Source organism: Hylobates moloch, unplaced genomic scaffold, assembly GCF_009828535.3.
Source record: "Hylobates moloch isolate HMO894 unplaced genomic scaffold, HMol_V3 SCAFFOLD_11, whole genome shotgun sequence".
In the NCBI taxonomy this organism is placed as follows: Eukaryota; Metazoa; Chordata; class Mammalia; order Primates; family Hylobatidae; genus Hylobates; species Hylobates moloch.
The window spans coordinates 93,686,374-93,710,044 of record NW_026652286.1 but is presented as its reverse complement, the minus strand read 5'-3'; the positions used below and the strand labels follow the sequence as shown (position 1 = coordinate 93,710,044).

Genomic DNA, 23,671 nt, shown 5'->3' with positions numbered 1-23,671 from the left:
GGGGCTGGACTGCAGAAGGGAGACTGTTACCCAGGGCTGGGGGGCTGAGTGAAGCGGGGACTGTAACAGTCAGGGAAGAAAGGAATAAGGAGGTGGGGGAGAGGTGGGAGAGGAAAATGGAGAAATAAATCAGGAATGAATGCAGTTTGGTGAAGTTCTCTCACACAGAAAGGAACAGAACTTGTGGAATCACATTATTTTGAGGCAGGGATGGGCTGCGGAGCTCTTTTGATCCGGCCTGCCTTCAATCATTTCTGATCATCAAAATAAGAACCAGAAGGCTATACTGGAGAGAACTATGCCCTTTGATAAATATTTGCTGGATGGCTGAATGAATGAATGAAGCTAAACAGGTCTAGTCCAGATTGACTCATTTATTAGCTGTGAGAACTCAGGCAAGTGATTCACATCTTTCAGAACCCCAGTTTCCCCATGTATAAATGGGGATGATAATGCTTATCCTGCCTTCTCGGAGCTTCTCATGTATGTGCCAGTGGGTGTTCCATTATTTACCCAGACCCAGGAACGCAGATCTCAAAAGTGAAACCTTAGAAAAGTGACTGAACCTCTCTGAGCATGTTTTCTCATCTAAAAAATGGGGATAATAATAGAAACCTCATTGGGTCATTGTAAGAATGTATTTAACCTGGCACTCAATACATGCTGCTTTCCTTCCACGTTGTCTTTCGTTTTCTCTCTCTGTTGTGTTTTGTTTCCTTTATTTTGTTTTTATTTTATTGTGATAAGAACACTTAATACGAGATGCAGTCTTTTTTTTTTTTTGAGAAGGAGTCTTGTTCTGTCACCCAGGCTAGAGTCCAGTTGTGCGATCTTGGCTCATTGCAACTTCTGCCTCCCGAGTAGCTGGGATGACAGGTGCCTGCCACCATCCCCAGCTAATTTTTGTATTTTTGGTAGAGATGGGGTTTCACCATCTTGGCCAGGCTGGTCTCAAAACTCCTGGCCTCGAGATCCACCTGCCTTGGCCTCCCAAAGTGCTGGGATTACTGGTGTGAGCCACCGTGCCCAGCTGAGATGTACTCTTTTACCAAGTTTTTAAATGTACAATACATTACTGTCGTCTGTCTCATTGTCTCAAAGACCTCCAGGTGAAAAAAAATCCACAACTTACTCAGTTCTTCATTCTGGTAAGTTACCTAAATCTAAACTCAACAGCAATGGGTTTTTAGATTGCTTGCTTTTCCCAACGGATCTCTCCCTTTAGTTATTTTTTTTAATAAGACATGGGGTCTTATTATGTTGCCCAGGCTGGTCTTGACCTCCTGGACCCAAGTAATCCTCCCGCCTTGGCCTCCCAAAGTGCTGAGATTACAGGCGTGAGCCACTGCACCTGGCCAGAATTCTTTTTATACATATAAAAATACACACACACATATCTATATACATAAAATCCCAATATATCTCTACTAGCTGGAACCCCTGGCAAATCATTGCTGTTGCTGAGTGTTTTCAGGTGGGCAGCCAGGAGAGACGGCTGGCTAAAAACACAATGAAATGCACACACCCTTCTCTGCCAGGCTTCTGCAGGCATCAGCAGCCGCTTCCCTGGAAGACCCACACAAGTTCCACAGATGCCATGTGGTTCTATTCTGCAGAGCTGGGCTCCGGGTTCTTTTACGGAATTTCCAGCAACAATAAAGACATGTTGCACCCTTTCCTGCCGCCCCCACCCTATGGGGCCAGAGGATTGAGAGTGAGAGGGAGCGGCTCTCTGCCTTCACAGTCTGGAGAAGGTGGAGAGTGTGGATGGCAGGGCCAGCCAGGCCCACCCCAGACCATCAGCTGGGAGCTCTCGTGGGCCTCCAGTTCCAGGCAGGAGCCTTATGGTCTCTACAGTTGGGCCTTTCATGTGGAAAAGGGGAGATGACCAAATGCTCCCATCCGCGCCCTGCAAGAATGCCACCTGGAAAAGGGTGGGCAGCTGTCCCCATCTCTGCAAAGGCAGCACGGTTCTGTGTGTGTTCACGTTCCTTTTCAGTTTACAAGCAAGGCCTCATACATATCCATAAAACAAGCCCCATTTTACAGACAAAGGAAACTGAGGCCAAAACAAAAGAGGCCACCCAACCTGCCTGAGGTCACACAGCCTGTCAGCTGAGAGGCCTGAGTTTAAGCCCTGCACTCTTAAGCCCAGATGAATCTTCCCGAGGAAGCCTGCCTGGTCATCCTGTCTGACTCCTCCACCATTCAATTGCACATGCTTGTTTACCTATGTGTCTTCCCCATGAGCAGCCTGTGTGGCTCAGGACAGCAGGTGCTGGCCTTATACTTATGCTTGTACCCTTGCTCTGGGCCTGGCCTTGGAAGTGGGGGAAAACCATTGTCTATCAGCAGATTGCTGTTGTTGGTGAGGCATGGGCAGAAGGCACTTTCTCTTTCTCTTTCTCTGAGCCCTCCTCTGGCCTCGGGAGCTACCATTGTCTCTTAAAGGGACCAGCCAGGCCATGTTATGGCCTGAGATTCTCCTTCCTCCTCCTCTCTGCATGGGTGAGGGATGAGCTGTTAGGTTTCCAAATGAATGGAGAAAGGGTAATAGTTACTGGACACCTGATGTGTTAGATGTGTCAAGCCTATCATCTCTGAATTCTCCCATCAACCCTTTCGAGTAGTTACACTTGTTTCTGTTTTAGTTATGAAGAAACTGAAGCTCAGAGAGGTTTAATGGCTTGCCTAAGGTCCCCCGGATGGCAGCTGTAGCACAGGCTTGAATCTAGATCTGTCTGACTCTGAATTCTGTGATCTTTCTTGTTTCTGCTGCTGTCTCTTAGGGTGGGGATACGAATGTGCCCTTCACTTAAGCAGGCCAGGCTAACCGGGGAATGGCTTCTAGGGCCATTCCATTAAGAAGTCCAAATACATAGCTTTCTTCTCCTTGATCTTGACACTCCACAAAGCCAGGTGAAATTATTGTCCTCAAAGAGCCTCAGTTTCCCTGTCTGAAAAATGGATAGAATTGGCCCCCAATGGTCTCCTAGGCTGGGAGGGGCTATATTTAGGCAGAAAGAACAGAAAGAGCAATTGGGCTAGATGTCAGCACTGGGATGTCTGGAACAGGACTGAACTCCTTAGAGTCCTTTCTGTCATCCTAAACCTCATACCAACAGAGCCAGTAAGACCTCAGCTCCCCGCTACGCACTTTCCCACCTCCACTGTTCTCAAGGGATCTAATCCTCACTAAGCACTTGCTCAAAGACGCCCCATCCCCAGACTCCCTGGTCTCACCCAAGCCATGAGATAGGTAAAAGCCAGGGGTAGAAACTATATACCCAGAGCCAGACCCAACAGCCTGAGCAACGCACCTTCCCACCTCCCTCCTCTGGGGACATGGCAAAGAGACTGATTAGCCCCCAAGCTCCAGTCAGGAAATGAATCCCCCACCCACCCTCCCATTAGCCCCCAAGAAATTAATAAACTCATCAGATCCAACAAAGCGGCTTGGCAGCTATTATCCAGTGCAATCTAATTGCAGAAAGGCAGTGGGAGGGAAAGGGAGATTCAGAGCCAGGCGCCCTGGGATACAGGCTAATTGCCCCACCCACTGGGCACCCTCAAAGCCACACACGTGCCAGGAATGGGCAGGAGATATAGCTCTTTCATCACTGACAATCTGTGGCTCTGCCTCCGGCCAAATCCCTTTGCTCCACCCTGCTGACACCTGGCCCCCAAACCTCCTATAGGAACAGCTGTTTTGTAAGCCGCTTCCACATGCCCACATGTGCAGGCTTGATTTTGCTTCAAATAACGTCTCTCCTTGGCTCCCTCTATACTTTCTGCCTCTCGCACTTGCTCTGCCTTTCCACTGTTTAGAGGCCCCAGGGGTTGCAGTGAAGGAGGAGAAGGTATGGATTTGGACAGGGCCACTGCTAGCCTACATATGGCATCTTAATGCAGATAAGAAAAAAGCACCCCTCTGGGCTGATGTGGCCCTGCCAGTGCACCCTGGGAATGCAGAGTTCGAGCTGGACTTCATCCTTGGGCGTCGCACAACCAGAGCCACCAATGCAAAGTTGGACAGGAGTTTAACCTGGCTTCTCTGCTGATGAGCTATGTGAACTTGGGTAAGTTAGTGAATCCCTCTGAGCCTGCTTTCCCCATCTATAAAATGGGGATTAAAATAGTAATTATTACCTCATAGGGTTCTTAAGATTAAGAGAGATGGTGTATGTACAAAGTACTGTGTCAATCCTTATTAGTTTTTAATACCATTGCCCAAGGCAGAAGGTGGGATCTCCTGTGTGCTCTGTGAAAGGCTTCACACTATGGGCTTTAGTTGATTAGGCAGATTAGGACAGTGTCTCAAAGTATAGTTCCCAGACCAACAGTATCAGCATGAGAAATGCAAATTCTCTTCTTCTCTGAGATGGACATTTAAAAAAAAAATTAAAACTGAAAACAAATGCAAATTCTTGGGCCCTACCCCAGAATGACTAAATCAGAAATTCTAGGAGTAGGGCAGGCTGCGTTAGAGCAGAGCAGAAAGACCAACTCAGACGACAAACAGGATGACAGAGAAAGGTTAGGGTGCAGAGATTAACAGTGCTTCAGTGCCTGCCCATGCTCGGTTAGGAAATGTTTACAAACTGGCTCTCCCGGGGGGGAAAAAAAAGACCCTGATGTGTAGCATTTGCCAATTTCTGTGGTGTAAACACACCCGCTATGGCTGATTTAAAGCTGACAACATGATGTCACCAAGCACAGAGCTGGGAACAGATGTGTACAACGGACTCTTGCAGGCTGGGCAAGCCGGCTCCAGCACATGACTGGTGCCCGCCATACTCACACGGGCTCTGTGCTGGGCACTAGAAGGTGATGCCTACTAATCCCATTGCCACCCCCACTGTATTCATTAAGGAAAGCAGGGTCCAGATAAGTTAATAGTTTACCTAAATCGCAGAGCTGCTGAGTAGAAAAAATAGTATTCCAGACAAGGCCAATGGCTGCTTAATTGGTTCCACAATATTTAAAACAAATGTGTAGTCCTTCTACCTACAGATTTCTTAATGCCATTACAAGAAACATTTTATGATAGGACTGCTTAGTTAAATATTAAAATTTAGGTAAGTATAACCGATATGGGATGTGTTTGCACATACATAGAATGTATCATTTACCCAACATCCCCAAGGGACATAGGTGGATATAAATTAATAATGATCTTGCTCCTTAAGCATTAAAATTTGGGAGAGTTTATTTATTCAAAACCATTGTTTCCAAAACTCCTTTCTAAAGGAATTATTATGTTCCTCTGTCCTCTTGAACAGGGAGCCTGTCTACCTTAATATGCAGTGTTATCATCACGAAGCCAGTTATTACACTGTGCCGTGATACAGTGCTACCCTTGGGGTTACTGAAATGTGGAGGCCACTGCCTGCAGTTCTGCGCTTTTATAAGTTAATTTGTCTGCTTCTCATAGTGTCTGTTTCTTTTCTCACTGTGAGCCATCACTTTTTGCTCCTATTACGACTGCTGTCTCTGAGCCTGTCTTTCCAGGACCCCTGGGTAGAGCAGCCAGGGACCAAGCTTGAAAGAATTTTAAGGAGAGCCTAGACAAGGGGGCTGATGGGGCCACAGGGTTGTAGTGAATGGTTCTGTGGCATCAATAGGGGCTACCCATAGTCCTTTGGAAAGGTGATGACTGTACAACTGAATGAGTGTCAGGGACTTGGATTTGGTCTGTTGTGTGACCCCAGGTCAATATAAGCAAGCTGGTCACTTCTGCAGCAATGCACTCCAGAAAGTCCTGCACCCAGGAGCCAGGGCCACAGGGGTCCTCTGGGGCTTCCTGACAGAGGCTGCAGTATGTCACCTGGCATCAGGAGACCCGCATTAGTACCTGGCACTATGGCCACAGGTGGGTGACCCTGAGCAAGTCAGTTAATTTCCTGGAGCCTCAACCCTCCCCAGCCTCCACCCTAGTCAAAATCCCCACTGACCTTGCCTGGGACTAGAATCCACTCTGGGCCTCCCTGTTCTGTTCTTCACACAGCAGCAGCCAGTCGTCACTACCAAATCTCACACACATGCCAGTCCCTGCTTAAAACCCTTCAATTCTTTCCATGTTGGCTTAAGGATAGAGACCAAAACCCTTACTATGGCCTGCAAAGCCCCATGAGGTCTGTCCTTTGCCCACTCTCCATCCTCTTCTCATGCTCTTCGGTCCAGCGTTACCTGTGCTGCAGCCACACCTACCTTCTTCCTGCGTTCAAGTGCAACAGGCTCCTTCCCGCCACAGCCTTTGCACATGCCATTCCCTGTCTGGAACTCTCCTTGCCACACGAACCCCTGCCCCCCAGCCCCTTTCAGCTAGTTTAGGAGTTGGCAAGCCTGGGACTGCAGGTGGAATCCAGCCCACTCCCTATTTTCTGAAATAAAGTTTTATTGGAACATAGCCCCGCCCATTCATTTGTGCATTGTGACTGCTTTCATCTACAAAAGCAGATTTGCTCAGAGCCATGTGACCTGCAAAGTCTAAATATTTATCATGTGGACCTTCATAGAAAAAAATTTGCTGAATCTTGATCTACTTTACATCTGCTAATCCCCTCGGGCTTCAGCTCAAAGGTCCCTTCCTCCAGGAAGCCTTTCCTTGCTAATCCCTCAAAGTCGGACTCCTCCCAGAACCACATTCTTTTCCTTCCAAACATTCATTGATGTGATTATTGCTTATGGCCTATCTTTCTTACTAGATAATAAGCTTCATGAGAGTAGGGATCATGGCCAGCTTTGACTGCCCTTTTATCCCTAGAGCCTGGCACAGTGCTTAGCTTATCACAGATGCTCAATAAAATCAAGTTAAGTGAATGCACCAGGAACATTGCCTATAGTATCTCATTTAACCTTCAGCCTATCTTTAAGAGGGAGTTACTTTTATACTCATTCTACAGATTTTAAACGTCCTGAATCTTAGCAAGGTTAGGTCATGAATGTCCCCAAAGTCACATGCTGCTAAGTACCAAGATGGGGATGTAAACCCATGCTTTCCGCATCCCCAACGCATGTGCTCCTAACCACTGTGCTATTTTGTTTCACAGTCAAGACAGCGATGGGAACAGGCGTAGCACAGCACCTGGCATGTAAGCAGGGATGAAATGAACTTTGCCAAGTCCTTTCCCCTCTCTGTGGCTCGGATTCCTTCCAGGCTGCAGTCAGTGAGCCCTCAGGCCCCTTCCTGTAGACCAGTCCTGGAGGCCCACGGGCTCACCTGGGTGTCATCCCTGGGACTTGCACGCCCTGCCGCTGAGGGGGAGCCCTGGCAATCCTGCCTGCTCACAGCTCTCACTCCTGCCTAGAATCACACAGGGCTGTCATTTTGCCACTTTGTTCCCTCTCAAGGAGGTAAAAAGAGATACATTTTTAAAGCCTCGAGGGATTTCCTCACATCTTTGCCTGCATCCGTGGGTGTGCACACAGCACTATAACATTTAATATTTTATGTACATTTAGATGATTGTTCTTTGCACTCAGCGGTGCCAGGATCCAGCTTCTTCTAGGGAGGCCACCGTAACCCCAAGGCAGGGTAAGTCCTTCGGCTTCAGACTCAGGTTTTGCAAACACTTATTGATCACCTTTGCATTCTGGGCACTCAGCCATGTGCTCGGCTGACATAAATTTCCTTGATTCTGCACAACAACCTTGTTATTATTCCCACCTGAGAAATGTAGGCTTAATGGAGGTACTCCAGACAACAATAATAATGCTTAATGTAGGCACTTTCATACAAGTTTCCGTTGAATAAATGAATGAATGAATGAAAGTGAGACTCAGAGATGTCAAGCAACTTGCTGAGGGTCACACAGTTAACAGGAGATTAAACTGAGATTGGAACTTAGGTTCTATTTATTACTACACCATCTGGTTGAGTTAGGACAGGTGTATGTTGTCTTGACCTTAAGGCCTGGGCCTTCCCACATTCCTGTCTGATCATCATGAACTTGTTTACTGAATATAGTCCTGAAGGGAGTCACTTCAAAGAACCCATATGAGTGATCCTGGCCAGGGCCCAGGGTGGTTGCTTAGGAGCTAGCTTGGAACAAGGGGATTCAGGGGGTACAAGAGACCCACATTTTTTTTTCCTACTCTCCCATGCATAAGCTGTATGAGCTGGGGTAAGGCATTTAACCTCTCTGAACCTTCTCCATCTTGAAATAAATGACCTGCCTACCCATAGTACAGCATTGTTGTTGTTGATAAGCAACTGAGGTAATGTACATGATGGCCCTTGACGAGCCACAATAAGCCATGGGAACATTAGATAATGGTACCGTTAAACGGTGCCTGTAATCCTAGCACTTTGGTAGGCCAAGGCAGGCGGATTACTTGCGGTCAGGAGTCCAAGACCAGCCTGACCAACATGGTGAAACCCCGTCTCTACTAAAAACAGAAAGTTAGCCGGACATGGTGGCACATGCCTGTAATCCCAACTACTCCGGAGGCCGAGGCAGGAGAATCACTGGAACCCAGGAGTCGGAGGTTGCAGCGAGCTGAGATCGTACCATTGTACTCCAGCCTGGCCAACAAGAGTAAAACTCCACCCAAAAAAAAAAAAAAAAAAAAAAAAAAAGGAAGCTCTTTCTATTTTATTCTATTTCAGATCCTTGTTCTCCAAGGACATCCAAAGTCAGATGAACCATAACCAATGACTCTTTTTTTTTAACTCTCAGGTTCAGGGTACTAAGTCAAAGTTCTCACTAGGAAAGATGCATATTAATAATGTATTTGTGGCTTCTTGAGTGCACAGAAGTGATTTTGACATATAGGCAGGAAAAGTGACATTCAGGTGAAAATATTATGGCCAGGGATCCCAGGAATAAACTGAGATTGTTAGAGTTTCAAAGTCTCTTATATTATATAGATCTGTACTTTGAAATAAAACCAACTAAAAAGGTTCGTAATATTAGCCTCTGTGGTGAACACCTTGGCACGAAGGAGTAAATGCTTACTGCATTTAAGTCTAATATCTCCAATCATAAAAGTTTCATTCACAGAGGAGATTGAGTCAGGAGTAAGCAAGAGCCCAACTGAGTCCTGGAGTGGGTGATCCGAAGTTGGCCAAAGGCCACATTCTAGTAGCAGAGGGAACCATCAAATACGTGCCTGTGCAGAATAATGCTGAAAATTCAGGATCAAAAGAAAGCAATGGTAAATGCCAAGGGTAAGAGATCAAAAACAAGTCCAGGGAAGGCTGGGAAGACTCGATATCAAGTAAACTCTAACTGGGCTTTATTAAGCCTGCAACTCAGTTGGTCCAAGGCAGTATTTTGTTAAACTGTGGGCTGCAACACATTAGTGGGTTATGAAATCAATTCAGTGGGTCAAGACATGCATTTTAAAAAGCAAATCTATACCTAGAATAGATCAGGGTGTAATGCACATAGCAGGGGTACCTTGTTTCACAAGCTTTGGTTTCAGTTACATGTAGATGGATGTTTATGTGCATCCTGAATTGCAACCCAAATGTAAGTCATGCTCAAGAAGTGTGCAAATGACTGGCATAGGAGATTTGGACACTCTATCTGTTCACTACTCTATCACCACACCTTAGCTGAGTACCTGGAACATAACTGTTTCTCAATAAATATATTTTTTTGCATCAATGAACTCCTAGTCCTGGTCACTTGTTATAACTGAAGGACTAACTACAGTATAAGAAAATTATACAAGCTAAGACTTTTGAACACTTACCATATGCCAAGTACTGGACTAAAGGCTTTATATTTTGTCATCTCATTTAATCTTCCCAACCACATGACAAGGGAAATGCTGCCATCATCCCTGTTTTACAGATAAGAAAACTGAGGCTCTGAGAGGTTGGGTTTCTTGCCCAAAGCTCCATAGTTAATGCAGATTCAAACCCAGGCAGGTCCGCTATGCTACTAGATAGATATAGATACTAATACTAATAGTTATTAATTCTATTGGGTTGGGACTATATAGTTAAACATTTAGTAAACATTTGAATCCTTATCCTTTATCCATTGGCATTTGCCACAAACGTTCCTGCCTCAGACCCCATATCCCTGAAGGTGGCCTTTGCTACCCCTTGTCTTTGATTCTGAGTTACATATTTAGAAGAGGATACGTAAATAAAGCTTGAGGAAGGGGAGGCTAGGCGGCAGAGAAATAAGCAGAGTGGGAGTTCTGGCTTCCCAACTGGCTCTGCCATCCACCACAACCACCTCTGTGTGGCCCCACTCAGGCTCCTCACACTCCCCTTCCCCTGGGGTTTCCCAGTCATCCAGCAAGCTTCAGCCTGAATGTCACCCCTCAGGGAGGCCCCTCCCAGTCTTTTGTCTCCATCAAGACCCACATCACAGACTTGTGCACAGTGCCCTGAACTACTGCTTTGTAGCACTCATCACATTTGTAATCATATAGTTATTTAGGTAATTATTTGTTTCACGCCCCTCTCCTGTACTAGAGTGAAGAGACTCCATCTTGTTCACTATCATATGCCCAATACCTAGCATCAAATTGGCACTTACTACATACTGGCTGGATGCATGAATAAATTCCCTTTTGTGGCTCCAGCTTCCAGGGCAGTGCCTGGCCTATACAGGGTGCTCAATAAATATCTGTTGAATTGAATTACAAAGTTCCTTTGGGCAAGTCATTTCTTTTTATCTTTAGTTATCTTACCTATAAAAGAAGGATATAGGCTTGCCCCTTCCAGCTGAAACAGGAATTCCTGAAAATGCTGGGTATATTTATAAAGTGAAGTAAATTTGCAAAGTGGCTTGGGGCAGAGCCTGAGAGAGATGGGCTTATTCTTTTTTACTTTTGTGAGTGTCAGCAGCTCTCGTCTGAGCAGTTGCCTGAGCATGCAACCCCAGAAGGCCTTAGACAGGTGACGGTAGGAGGCCATGGGCAGCACTACTTCCCTGGCGTGAAGGTGAGGCAGGTGGCCACTGATGTGAGGGATACAAGGAAGGCTCCTCTCCAATCTGCCACAAAACAGCCCTGAGCTCCACAAAATGAAGGTAGAAACAGGAAGGGTGGAATAGATGTGTGGACCCAAGAAACACAACTAAGGAAAAAGGAAAGAGGCTTTAGAAAGGAAGATTTCTGCCCAATAGATGGAAGAACTTTCCAAGAATGAGAGCTTTCTAAGATGGAATACACTCTTCCTGTAGGTGATGAGTTCCTTGACACTGGAGGCATTCAGACAGACTCTATGATAATCCATTTGCAAGAATCCAAGCAGCCAATTAGAGTGCTGGTCTAGAAGCCCCTTATTATTCTTTTTGACCCCAGGAATATAAGATCTGGATTCCACTTCTGCATCAGGGGAACCAGGAGAAAGGCAGGACATCAACAGGAGATGAAGTCCTTGCTCTTTGTGAGAAAACAGGAGAACAGGAGTATGGGGCAGTGAACGCAGAGAAAAGGCCACTGTAGGAAAACTTCAGCTACTCATACGTTTGCTCATTCCTGGTCTTCTCTCCTGGCTGAAACTCATTACAGGTGATTCCATTATTCATGGTAGTTCTGTTCTATAAAGTTGCCACAAACACTGAATTAGGGAATACCGAACCATTTTTGTTCCTACGGGAAATACAGGGCTAGGTTCCTGTGAGTCTCTGGTCACGGTGTTTTCCTCAATCAATCAATCACTTTGTTTTACATGTGTTGCTATTTGCAGGCACCTCGCTTAATATATGTTGTTGATGTATTAACATTAAACAACAGCACGCTCACTCAGCCAGAATGCAGCTTACCTAACACACGTGCTTTCTCTGGAAGGCATATCACTGTTCTTGTAGTTAGGAACACTAGATAGCACTTCAGCACTATGCTTAGGGGTCATTTTAAACAAAAACATTGCCAAGAAAAAGCACAAAAATAGACAAGATGTGGCATGAAGTGGACTGTGAGAAGGACACTTGTTTACAGTATGAGAGCTGAAACAAGAAGACATGGTGCAGCCTTGTTCAGCCTCAGCTGGGAACGTGCATATCGGTGATTCCAATTTTTTGCTGCTCTGTGCATGTCTGCAAAAGCGCTGTATTGATTTCGGGGTTACAAATAGATTTTAGCAAGTAGTCGAATTTGCAAACATGGAATCCACAAATAATGAGGATCAACCGTACTTGTCTGCTCTCGAATGTGTAGCTTGTGCCAAGACCTGCCCAGACTTCCATCCCTAATCCCCAACGTCTGGCATAGGAAGCAGAATTTGGTCTAGCCCTCACCGCTCCTCCTGCCAAAGAGAATAAAACCACATTGGCTGTTCTCAGAGATTCCAGTGACAGTGAAAATAATAGGGCAGGAGTGGAGCTCAGTCCACCCCAGTCAGCTCTGACTAAAAATGCCACCCCTGAATGATGCTTGTATGAACTTAATAGACTTCCCACCTAGCTCAGAGTTTCTGAAGTTAAATTTCCCAGAGACGAGCTGTGAGGATGCTCAGATCTCCTTTCTTTTTGGACAGAAGAACTAAGTGATTTTAAGAATTTCTGTTGCTGGCCAGGCGTGGTGGCTCACGCCTGTAATCCCAGCACTTTGAGAGGCCGAGGCGGGCAGGTGACCTGAGGTCAGGAGTTCGAGATCAGCCTGACCAACATGGTGAAACCCCATCTCTACTAAAATACAAAAATTAGCCAGCCGTGGTGGCAGGCGCCTGTAATCTCAGCTACTTAGGAGCTTGAGGCAAGAGAATCACTTGAACCCAGGAAGTGGAGGTTGCAGTGAGCCAAGATCGTGCCATTGCACTCCAGCCTGGGCAACAAGAGTGAAACTCCATCTCAGAAAAAAAAAAAAAAAAGAATTTATGTTGCCTACACCCCAACTTCCTCTTCTTTTCTTGCATAGTCGAAAATCTCACAGACTCACTTCTAAACATTTTGGGGGATGATCAAATTGGCCTTCCTCAAACTGCCACGTGCGGAGTGCATGGCAGGATCCGTCAACACGAGGACTCATCTGCATACCCCTCTTTCACCTCCAGGAAGCTAGAAGGTGTTTTGAATTAGCTGCTGAGGAAAGAATTTATCAGAGAGCTCAGGCATGCTGGAGATTTTTCATCTTACAAGAAAATTACTGCCAAAGAACATGACACAGGCAGGCCATGCCTGGCTTCATTTGTTAAACGCACCAGGTGGAGAAGTATCTTGGGAAAGCTGGTTGTATTCATAACACAACTTTGCGCTCTGAGTGGCAGATGCCAATTGAACTCACGGTTTTAATGAAGCGCCTGGGTGGAAGGAAGCTGGTTACTTGCCGTCCTTCTGGAACTCAGGACATTGAAGTCAGTAGAATGCTGGAGGGCAGGGGAGGATGCAACTTCTGAGCTTTCTGCGATGGCCTGAGCATGGCCTGGCTCTGCCCCTAGCTGGAAGCTGGCTCACAGCAGGCAGCTAGCATGTGCGCGGGCCTTGCAGTGCTCTGGCTGGATGGGGAATTTTTAGTTTTGGGCGTGTCAGCAGCTCTTGTCTGAGCAGCGCTCTGTCAGGCAGGCCTTCGAGGTGCTGGGATTCTCATAGGAGTGGTACCACAGCTTCTGCTTCCCTCAGCTTCACACCCAACCAGAGCCACTGCCAAATGGAACCAGTGAGGCTGCCACATTAGAGAGTGGAAAAAGCAGGGGTCAGGGATGGAGGAAGGAGAGCTGCAGGAGAAGGAGAGGCTGTGGGGAGGCCATCCTTAAGCCCTGAGTGGCCAGCCTGGTAGAGCTGGTGTGCACCCTGCCTGGCTGGCATGGGCCGGTCTTTGCGTGGTTACAGCCAGAGTGACCTGGCCCTGGGTGTCTCGCTCACCCCCGCTTTGTTCTTCTCTCTGCCCTGAGCCAGTCTAGAAGCGAGATTCCAGGAATACGGCACACAAAGATAGACAGATACATAGATAGTCATCTCTGTGTGAGATGACAGAACTAAAATTTGCAAATATAGTAGAATCCTCAAAGCACAGCTATAAACAATGTTTCATTTTGCTCTCACAATAATTTTATGATGCACATAAAGCAGATATGAATGTGATCACCATCCCTGTTTGACTGAGGAGGAAATTGAGAAACAGAATGCTAGAACAGAAACTGGGAGAGCTGGGACTCTTCCCTGAGCCTTTGACCATGAAGCCTTATGCTCTTCCCAGTGCCCCACACTGCCTGCTGCTGCATGTGGCTCCCTCACCTCCCTGGATCCACCTTTGTTCTTTCCCCAGGCCTGCCTGCCTGCAAACCCCACACCTCTGGCCGGTGGCCTGGCCTCCCTCCCATCAGAGCTGACTGACGCAGGCTGCTTCCTGAGACCGAATTAGCAGGTCCGCCTCTTCCAGCTCTTCCAGGCATGAGCTGGCTGAAGAGGCACGGAAAAGAGTCACTGGGAACTGGCAAACTTCCCCAGACTGATCTCAGGCGGAAGCGTGATCGGGCACATTATAAGAAATACATTTAAAATGCAGCACTTTAAAACCCTGCTCTTCTGCCCAAAAGCAGCCCCCAGCTCGAAAATTTAAGTAGCTCTAATTTGTTTGCTGGCTGATGTGTGAATAAGCTTCTGCAGTCAGTGAATTTTCCATCAAAGCTGATAAGCAGGAAGTCCCTGTGCTTTGGGAGAAAGAACCAGACTTATGTGGGCCAGGAAGGCAGGAGAGAAAACGCCCTTCAGGTTACACGCTGCCAAAGCCAGCTCATCTGCCCCTTGACCGTTGTCCCTGGGGCGGACAGGAGAGCCTGATTCGCTCACGGGAGAAAGTATTTCAGAGCCTTTTAGTGAAGTAGGGGAGCATTGTTCTTGGAGGATGGAAAGAAATGGAAAGGGGGAAAGATATCAGTGATTGAAGGGGCCTTCTGCTTCAATTTTCAAATTCCAGTTGTCAGCGGGGAGGTTTGTCATAGGAAATCTCTCTTGAACAACTTGGCAAACAGTAGCTTTAGAGAACTCTCAGGACAAAATCCTCAGGTCCCCAGGGCTCTGGTGTCCCCCTTGGCTATGAGCTCCTTAGGCCTGGACTACACATCTGTGTGCCCCCTGCACACCTCCCCGGGGCCCAGGGAGGTGGGCTGTGCACACACCAGTCCCTCGTTCGCTCCTGTATTCGCTCTCCAAGCCTGCACTGGGCCCCACTCTCAGCTGGCTCAGGGAGCCCCCAGCACTGAATAATAGTGTGAAAAGGCTACAGTAGAGGGAGCACATAAACAGAGCACTGGCCCGGTGCTTGCAGGAGCTGGGGGTTAGGGAAGCCTCACTGAGCTGAGTTTTGGAGATGTGAGTAGGAGTAGCCAGGTGAGAAATGGGAGTGGGTACGGGTGCACTGGCACGGGCATGTGAGAGAGCCTGGCATGCCTGACCGTCACAGCATCTGGTATTGCTGGGGCAGAGAGTCGGAAGGGCCAGTGCAGACGAGGGGACTCAAAGGTATGCAGCACCCAGCACCTGTCATCCTGAAAGCAAATGGGGGCTGCCAAGGGGTTTTAAGCCCAGGAATGATGCTCTCACAGATGTGTTCTCTGGTAGGAAAGATGGACTCACTGACCTCCAACTCTTAAGAATTTCTGACATTCTATGAGATGTCGTCAACTATTTTAAACCTCATTCCAATTCCCCTTCTCCTGGTTCCTTAATTAAAAAGAAGAAATAAGTAACTTCTCAGTAACCTTCAAAGCAGCCCCCCAGCCACCCATCTCTTTTTCTGCTCCCTCCACCCGGATCTGCCGTCTCAAAGTTTCCTCATCAACGGCAAAGTCACTCCCACTGGCTCTGGGGGAAATCGCCTGTCAAGCAGCCTCCTCAGCGGGCCCACGGAGGTCTGTTCCCCAGACGGAGAGCTGGCACTCAAGGCTGCTGATTCCCAGCAATCAAACCTGGCTCCAACACTCTGAGCCAGGCTCCGGCAGAAGCAGCTTCAAAGGATCTGCATATTTATGGTAAATTCCTTCCTCAAATTGAAAATGTATTAGACAGTAGCAATCACAGTATTCTCAGAGCTACTTTCCCCCTCCCACCCCCCCCAACCTGTCTGAGCCTTAATAGTCCTTCTCCTTAGCACAGAAGGGGCTGGAGCTATGATGGGGTCAGCTCATTATAAGAGGGGCTGGGGTCAAGGGCACAGATGCCAGGGGTACCTCTCCATGGAAAGCATGAAATGCTCCTCACTATTCTTCCATGCCATGTGAAGGTAATGTCAGTGCAGAATGTCATCTGACAGGCAGGGCGCTTTGATGGTTTTCTGTTGTTCTAGGTTTGTTTGCTTTTGAAATGGAGGAAGGGGCCTAGATATGGGGACAGGAGTGGCTCCCTCCAGAGAAGCAGGTCTGCTAAAATTCCCACCAGAGCAACAGAAGCTATTTTCCAGAGGTCTCGGCTGCACAGGGGCCATGATAAGAAATGCAGCTGCCTTTATGTGACTCAGGAGTGCAGCAAAGCAAGTTCCACCACTGCCAACGCAGGAGGATCCCGACTCCCCCAGAAAGGGGGCAGAGCTGCCTCTGCGTGGCCTTCTGTCAGGCAAGATGGCAGGAGAGGAGATTAAAGAGAGGCAGCCTGACCTCCTAGCAATGGGTGGGACCTGCAGGAATTTCAAGGAGTTGCGTTGAATTCTCTGAGCCTTCTAAAGATGACACTGGATCCCTGAGTTCTTGGTTTGCAAGGGTGACACAGGAAAGCCATCTCATCCATCCTCCTCCTCGGGTTAGAACTCAGATCATTCCAGAGAGCCAGCCCCTTGAAAGCTGGGTTGATATAAGGTTTGGAAAACAAAAGTCTGGCTGTCAGCTCACAAGGCTTATTACTGGCCCTCTCCTTCACTGCCTGGCCAGTTTCTCCAGCTCTGTAGGAGCAGAGTGAAATAAATCCATGGTCTAAGGAAAGTGTGGCTCAGGTCTAATTTCTAGAAAAGTTCACATGAAAAGAACCCTGTGTATCTGGTGGGAGAAGGGCAAGTGGAATAATTAATTGATCCCAAGGCCCAGAGTTCAGAATGAATAAAAAATTGGAAAACAAATTCCAGTAAGCAAGCTAATGCGGCAAATAGAAATTTGGAGTTCAGTTTGAGGAAATTCATAATCCTCCAGTGCTCTCAGCTCTGTGCTCTTCAGCCCCATCTGGAGTGTGGTGTTCAATTTGGGCCTTGTGTTTTAACAGACAACCTAGATGAACCGAAAAGCACTAGTGGTGAGAGATGTGGCAGCCACGTCATGTTGGGAACCGCTGCCTGAGAAAGGAAAAAATGGAAGAGCATGACACCAGCCCTGTACAGTAAGATCTGGCTGCAGTTTCTGCCTTCCCCAAAAGACTGTGAGCTCTTGAGGGAACCATGATTCATGAATCTTACATTCCCAGCCGCTGACACAGAGAAGGTGCTCAAAAATTCTATGCTAAATTCAGGCATGAAAGAATAAGTGAATGAAGTAAAATCAAACTTTTAAAAAATATTTGAAGAGCTGGTAAGAAAGAGGAAGCAGACTAATCCTATTATGGCAGAATTAGGAGGCAGATTTTGACCCAGTGCCTGGGAGTATTTGGAATGTGTCCCTTGAGAGGCAGTGAATTCCTCAGCCCAGGACATGCTCAAGGAGAGGCTGGGTGGTCATCTCTTTCAGGGGAACAATGGAGAAACGTTCTTGCACTGGGGTGGAGGAATCCATGAAAGGCTTGAAGGTCCCTTCCAACATGGTCTGGGACAATTCTGCATAGTGGAAAGACCTTGGACTTTGAAAGCAGCTGTACTCAGACCCAGTTCTTCAATCTGGCACTTACTGGCTGTATGAATGTAGATATATGACTTCTTGTCTCTCTGTCTCAATTCCTTCACCTACAAGCTGAGAGAATAGCTCTCCTGCAGGGCTGACAAAATGATGAAAAATTTTAAAATACATACGTACACCACTCAGCAGAGCACATCACGTAGGTGACAACAAATGTTAGCTACTATGTCAGTAGAGCCAGCTTTCTACGTAACCACAGGCAAGCGCAAGACTGTGCCATGCAATTCTAGTTTGAATAATTCTTGGGTTCACCCAGGTCAAACGCTGGGAGGTTACGACGTTCATTGCTCATAGAAATGAAACTGAGGTATCCATGTAGTGATATACAGTGAGCCAATAGAAAAAGTTTAGATCTGCATCTTTAACTAGGAATAGCAAACCTCAAAGGCTTAATTAGAGCCTGTTAAGCCATTTCCGATCCTCAGATGAAAGGTGTGCTCATCTTATTACAGCACTAACAAAGTTGCTCCGGGGCTGCTCAGAATCTCTGATCTTTAGACCAAGTTAAACGAAGGAAATTAAGGGCCTTCTAATGCTGTGCTTCCTTCTTTCCCAGCCTCTTCCAAAGAATTCTCCCAAATCAGGAAGGGAGACTATACTTTCCTAATACTGTCCAGGCCATCTTCCGTGTCATGAAAAGGGAGGATATGAGATGGACAGTGGAGATCTCGCATGCGCAAAAACTGGAGGGTGGAGCTGAAACAATACTGTCAACTTCTATGCCCATAAGCCAATAACTGGGAGATGGTCCAGGTTCAGAAATGTCACTGACAGGGCACAACAAGGAATTGTCCCTGACCCTGCAGTCTCCAGTAGAAGCTCCACAAGGTCAGTCCCAAGACTGAAAACCCTCTCCGAACAGAATCAAAATAGTCATTTTTAAAATAGTAGAAAACAATCCTGAGTTCTGACAGACTATTTTTTAAAATGGTAATAATCCTTTAATCAGCCACCGGCACAGAATGTGGTATTTGGTTCAGACGTTTTACCAATTACAACCCACCAGGTCGCTGCATGGGGCTTTCTAAATAATCAAAACCAGCTCTTAATAGTCACTCACCCAGACAGGAAGAGAGAGAATAAAACCAAGCCCCAATGAGAAGATGCCATTCTTAAGGAACGCCCAGCCCAGCTGGTCATCAGGACCCAGGCACTGTCCTGGTTTGCAGCAGGTGGCAGCAGAGCAACAGACCTGGCTGAAGGGGTTTGATTTGGGGTTTTAGGGATTCCAGGAAAGTGAGGAATAGCCAGGAGTGGGGGATCCAAGAGCACGGGCTTTGCCATTGGACAAGCCTGAGCATAAATTCCAGCTCTGCCTGAAGTCCTTGCTAATAGTGGGACCAAGTTCCTTCTGCTCCCTGAGCTCCCGTATTCTTATTGGTGAAATGGGAATTTATCTGTCTTGAAGGGCTGTCCTCAAGATTGGAAGTGATTTGTGCAAAGTGCCCATGTGGTGTCTGGTATGCCAAAAGTACTCAGAAGATGTTATTTCCCCTGCTCCTTGTCACTTTCTCCTCCCCTGCCCAGCATCACCTTGAATGGAATTGGGAGAATATTCGCGCAGAGATATTGACATTCCTCCCACCCTGGAAGAGAGGCCCAATTAATTATCACTCCCTAAACCATTTCTTCATCCTGTAATAAGCAGGGGAAGGACACCTGTCAAGAGGCAAAGATCGGGCGGTGATTGGGATGGGACCTGGGGACCAAAGCTGTGAAGCTACATCTGTGTCCCTGATACATCACACAAAGTTTTTGCTTGGTACTCACAGCACCTAAACCAGACAGGGAAGCAGCAGGACACTCACTAGATTTGTTGAAAAAAAGGGAGGGGGGCGGGGCGTAAAGAGAATGATCACCATCCGCTTTACAAGTCCAATCAAGAGTATGTGTCCCTCAGAGTAGCTGAAGGTCAAAGCACATCCTCTTTAATGGTCACTTCTGCAGCAGATTCCATCCAACACTGGCTCAAAAAGATGGGGGTAGGATGTGGAGAGGTCAAGAAAAAAATCTGTGTAGAGGCTGCAGTTCACAAACACTCTTCTACTAGGACAGTATTTGTCAAAGGGTAGTCTGTGGACCACCTGCACTGTAATCATCTATCTCGGTGCTGGTTAAAATTATGTGGATTCCTGGAATACATCCAGTTTCACTAAACTGGAATTTATAGCTGTGAGGCCTGGGAATGTCCAATTTTTATGAAGCACTCTCGGTCATCCTGGTGCACTACATTTGAGAAGCCTGCCCTGCATCGCTTATGTGTGCTGCTGCCGAAGAAACTGCAGCCGCTATGGAGGATGCCTCAGGGCACAATCCCTTGCTGGCCTGGGTTGGGGGCTGAAGGATGAGCCCTGGGGGCTGTTGACCCTGTTTCTTAATGACTCAGGCAGTCCTCTGGCCTCAGAGATAGCACAAGCTAGCCTGAGCAGCGGCTGCTGGAGAAGCAGAATAAAGGTGAAGAGGTACTTGGAGCCTAATCGGCTGTTCTTCAAGTGAAGAGTGGGATCAGGGCTACCAGCCAGCTCTGCCACTGCAGGTGTCTCTTGATGGAGGGTGCTGGAAGTGGGCTCTTTCCTCAGAGCACTCACAAAGCAGGACTGAGGTCTAAGGGGAGTGTTGCAAAGTCTGGGATCAGGCTTTCTATGGAGTGAGCATCATGTTCTCCTAACTGTTCCTCCACTGTTACCATCTCCACCCCCTTCTCCTTTCCCCGTTTTCTTTTTCCGCTTACCACTCCTGACACTATGTCACATATATATTTGTTTGCCCACTGCCTGTCCCCTACTAGAATACAGGCTCCACAAAAGCAGCCACTTTCTCCATCTTAAAAAACTTATACCTAGAAGACAGTCTGGCACATAATAGGCACTCAACAAAGATGTCTTGAAAGAATGAATGAATGTTCTTCACTTTACGTCCCCCAAGCACATCGGGGCTCAGAGAAAAGTCTGCCTGACAATTTCTCCACAGGCTGGCAGCTTCAGCTATTCAGGGAATTAGGAGCCCGAGGGCACAATCTGAGTGTAATAACCCAAATTCGCACTTGCGGTTTTCTACGTCAGGCTCCCTGGACAGACCGTGAGCACTCTCTCTGTGCAGGGGCTGAACCTTTTTCAGCTTTGTTTCCCCCAGGCCCAGCATGGTACCTGATACACAGTGCATGCTCAATATATGACTTGTTAGATGAATAAAATGGCCATTTTGTGAAACGCCATCCCCGTAGTTTCTGGCTGCCTACCTAACCCTGCTCTCATCTGAGAAATTATACAAAATGGTAGCTGTTATTGCTTACAGACAATGCAGCTCTGCCCCAGAGATATGAGGCCTTTCTGAGAGCCAGAAGCAGGACCCTGGGCTCCTCTCTGTCTGAGACTCTTTCCTTTTACTGCCTCGTCTTCCAAGAAGGGTGACCTGGCCTTAGGGCCCAGCATAATTACAATCTCCTAGAAAGAACTCCACTGGACTTCTAAGGAGAGCTGATCAGAGCCTCTCAGATGCGGGGACGCAGAAGCAGGAGGCAGACATGACAGGGCCTCTGCGGCCGTAGGGCTTCATTAGAATCACCTTGGGGGCTTGATGACTGCATCAGTTCCCAGGGCCTGTCATAGGCCTACCCAACTAGACTCTTGTGAGGTAGAGTTTAAAAATCTGTGTTTTTAATGCATTTCCAAGATGATATTGATGCATAATTTGTTGTAATGGTTAAGAACTTAGACTTTAGAGGTAGATCTGTCTGGGTCCAAAACCAGCTCTCTCATTACTGTTTGTTCAAGGATAAGTCAGTCAGTACCCCTGAGCCTCAGTTTCTTCAAGTATAAAATTGGGACTAATAAAAAGTATCTATTTTGTAGGGTTAAAAGAGAAAATATATATGACACACTTAACACAGTATAAGGCTCATGGTAAGAGCTTAACAAATGGAGGCTGCTATGATGATGACAAATCGCAGTGGTAGTGATGACGATGTTGGTGGTGGTGATGATAATGATGACAATGGTGGTGGTGGTGGTGATGACAGTGGTGGTGGTAATGATGACAATGGTGGTTGTGATGATGAGGCTGGTGGTGGGGGTGGTGATGATGGTGATGGTGGTGGTGATGGTGGGTGGTGGTGTGATGGTGGTGGTGGTGATGGTGGTGGTGGTGGTGATGGTGGTGGTGGTGGTGATGGTGATGGTGATGGTGGTGGTGATGGTGGTGGTGATGGTGATGGTGATGGTGGTGGTGATGGTGATGGTGGGGTGGTGATGGTGGTGATGGTGGTGGTGGTGATGGTGGTGGTGGTGGTGGTGGTGATGGTGGTGGTGGGATGGTGGTGGTGGTGGTGGTGGTGGTGATGGTGGTGGTGGTGGTGATGGTGGTGGTGATGGTGGTGGTGGTGGTGATGGTGATGGTGGTGGTGGTGATGGTGATGGTGGTGGTGGTGATGGTGATGGTGGTGGTGGTGATGGTGGTGGTGGTGGTGGTGATGATGATGGTCGTGGTGATGATGATGATTGTGCAACCCTTCAGTGGTGTGCTCCCTTGTTTAGCCACTCTGACAGTCAGGAAGCTCTTCAATGTACCCACTTCTTGCTGTATTTAGTGCTTGGCTTCCTACTTACCAGCCTTTTCTAAGGCTGCAGAAGGGCTAGCCAAATAATAGGGAGTTGAATATTAGGGTGATGGCAAGGGTGGGAGATCTTCAAGAGACACTTCAAAAGTCAGATCCCTTTCAGATCACTGTTTCTTCTGATGGAGGAGGATCTCAGAAAAGGGGAAAAAGGGTAATGGTGGAGAATGAGCAAAGGAGTGGGGAGCTGAAAGGAGCTATGAAGGACAAGGCATCCCTGCAATGACGGAGCAGGCAGGGAGCGGCCAGGAGGGGAGCTGTGTCATTGGCATGGGGGTGGGAGCTGTGGGTTGGTCAGAGAAGGGCAGACAGGAGAGACCCAGCCATGCACTCCAACACTGAAGGGTTTCCTTGGCCCACATGGGATACAGTCTCTGCCTTGCCAGCAGGCTCCCTGGAGTCTAAATGGGCTCCAGGGTTAGGGTCAGACTCAGGGAGTAAAATCCTGGGAATTCCTCCCTTACATGACACCCCCTTGCCTCCCCTTTCACCCCAGTTCTCTCCTTCTTGGTATTTTGCTGGGGGTGCAGTCCCTGAGCCACAATGGCTGATCTGGTGGCAGGAAGGGGGAGGCTGGTGCAGGCCAGGAGCCTCACCCAGCATGGTGAGGCCAGGAGCCTCACGCAGGATCCAGCCTGCTGCTCTTGGGCATAACTGGGAGCAGGAGGCCATCCAAAACACCGAGGCATCGATGAAATGGGCTGGGATCAGAGAAGGGAACACAGAGGAGGACCTGCCATCACCACAGCACAGCTAGGCTTACCTGCCGAAAACCATTCCTTGTGAACTGTAAGATTTTCAAGGCATAGTTGGACCTCTGGCCTTTGCTGTTGAATTCAATGTGGCCGGTAAGACCTTCCAATTCTACCTGTCCAAGAGAGAGTGAGTTACAGCACCAAACAGGCCCCAGGTTACACTTGCCCCAAAGCAAGATTTCTACACAGGGGCTATTTAAGGATGCCCAGAAGAGGCAAAGCAGTTAAGATCCTTCTCCTGCCCACCCACAGCCAAGGCATCTTGAGATGACAAATGATCACATTGTCTGCGGAGACAATTCAGACTTGGCTTGGCCTGGAGTAGGAGAATGCTCCCAGAATAACCCCACACCAACTGCACAAACCAACCCAGTCATGGTGCTAACTTGAGCTCAGATTAAGGGCCCTTGGCTGTCCACAGCATTCAACCTCTCTGGGCAGGCACTAACCCACCCCCAGGCCCACAGGAATTCAGGATGACTCTCCACCTAACTCTAAACGCAAAGTCCAAGACACTGCGCTGCTGCAGGCCTCTCTGACAGAAGTCTTCTGTGTGGAGTAGAGATCCTCATTCACCCATCGGAG

The 23,671-nt window shown here is 47.7% G+C and overlaps 1 protein-coding gene across 3 annotated transcripts in view; it reads right to left on the bottom strand.

Annotated features, from left to right (window-relative positions):
- GRIK4 (glutamate ionotropic receptor kainate type subunit 4) overlaps positions 1–23,671 on the bottom strand; it is a 483,112-nt gene that overhangs the window by 90,163 nt on the left and 369,278 nt on the right. For all 3 annotated transcript variants that reach the window (XM_032167730.2, XM_058446675.1, XM_058446676.1), the window contains exon 11: positions 23,095–23,199. In XM_032167730.2, the coding sequence (XP_032023621.1) occupies positions 23,095–23,199 (105 nt within the window). The remainder of the gene's footprint in view (positions 1–23,094; positions 23,200–23,671) is intronic.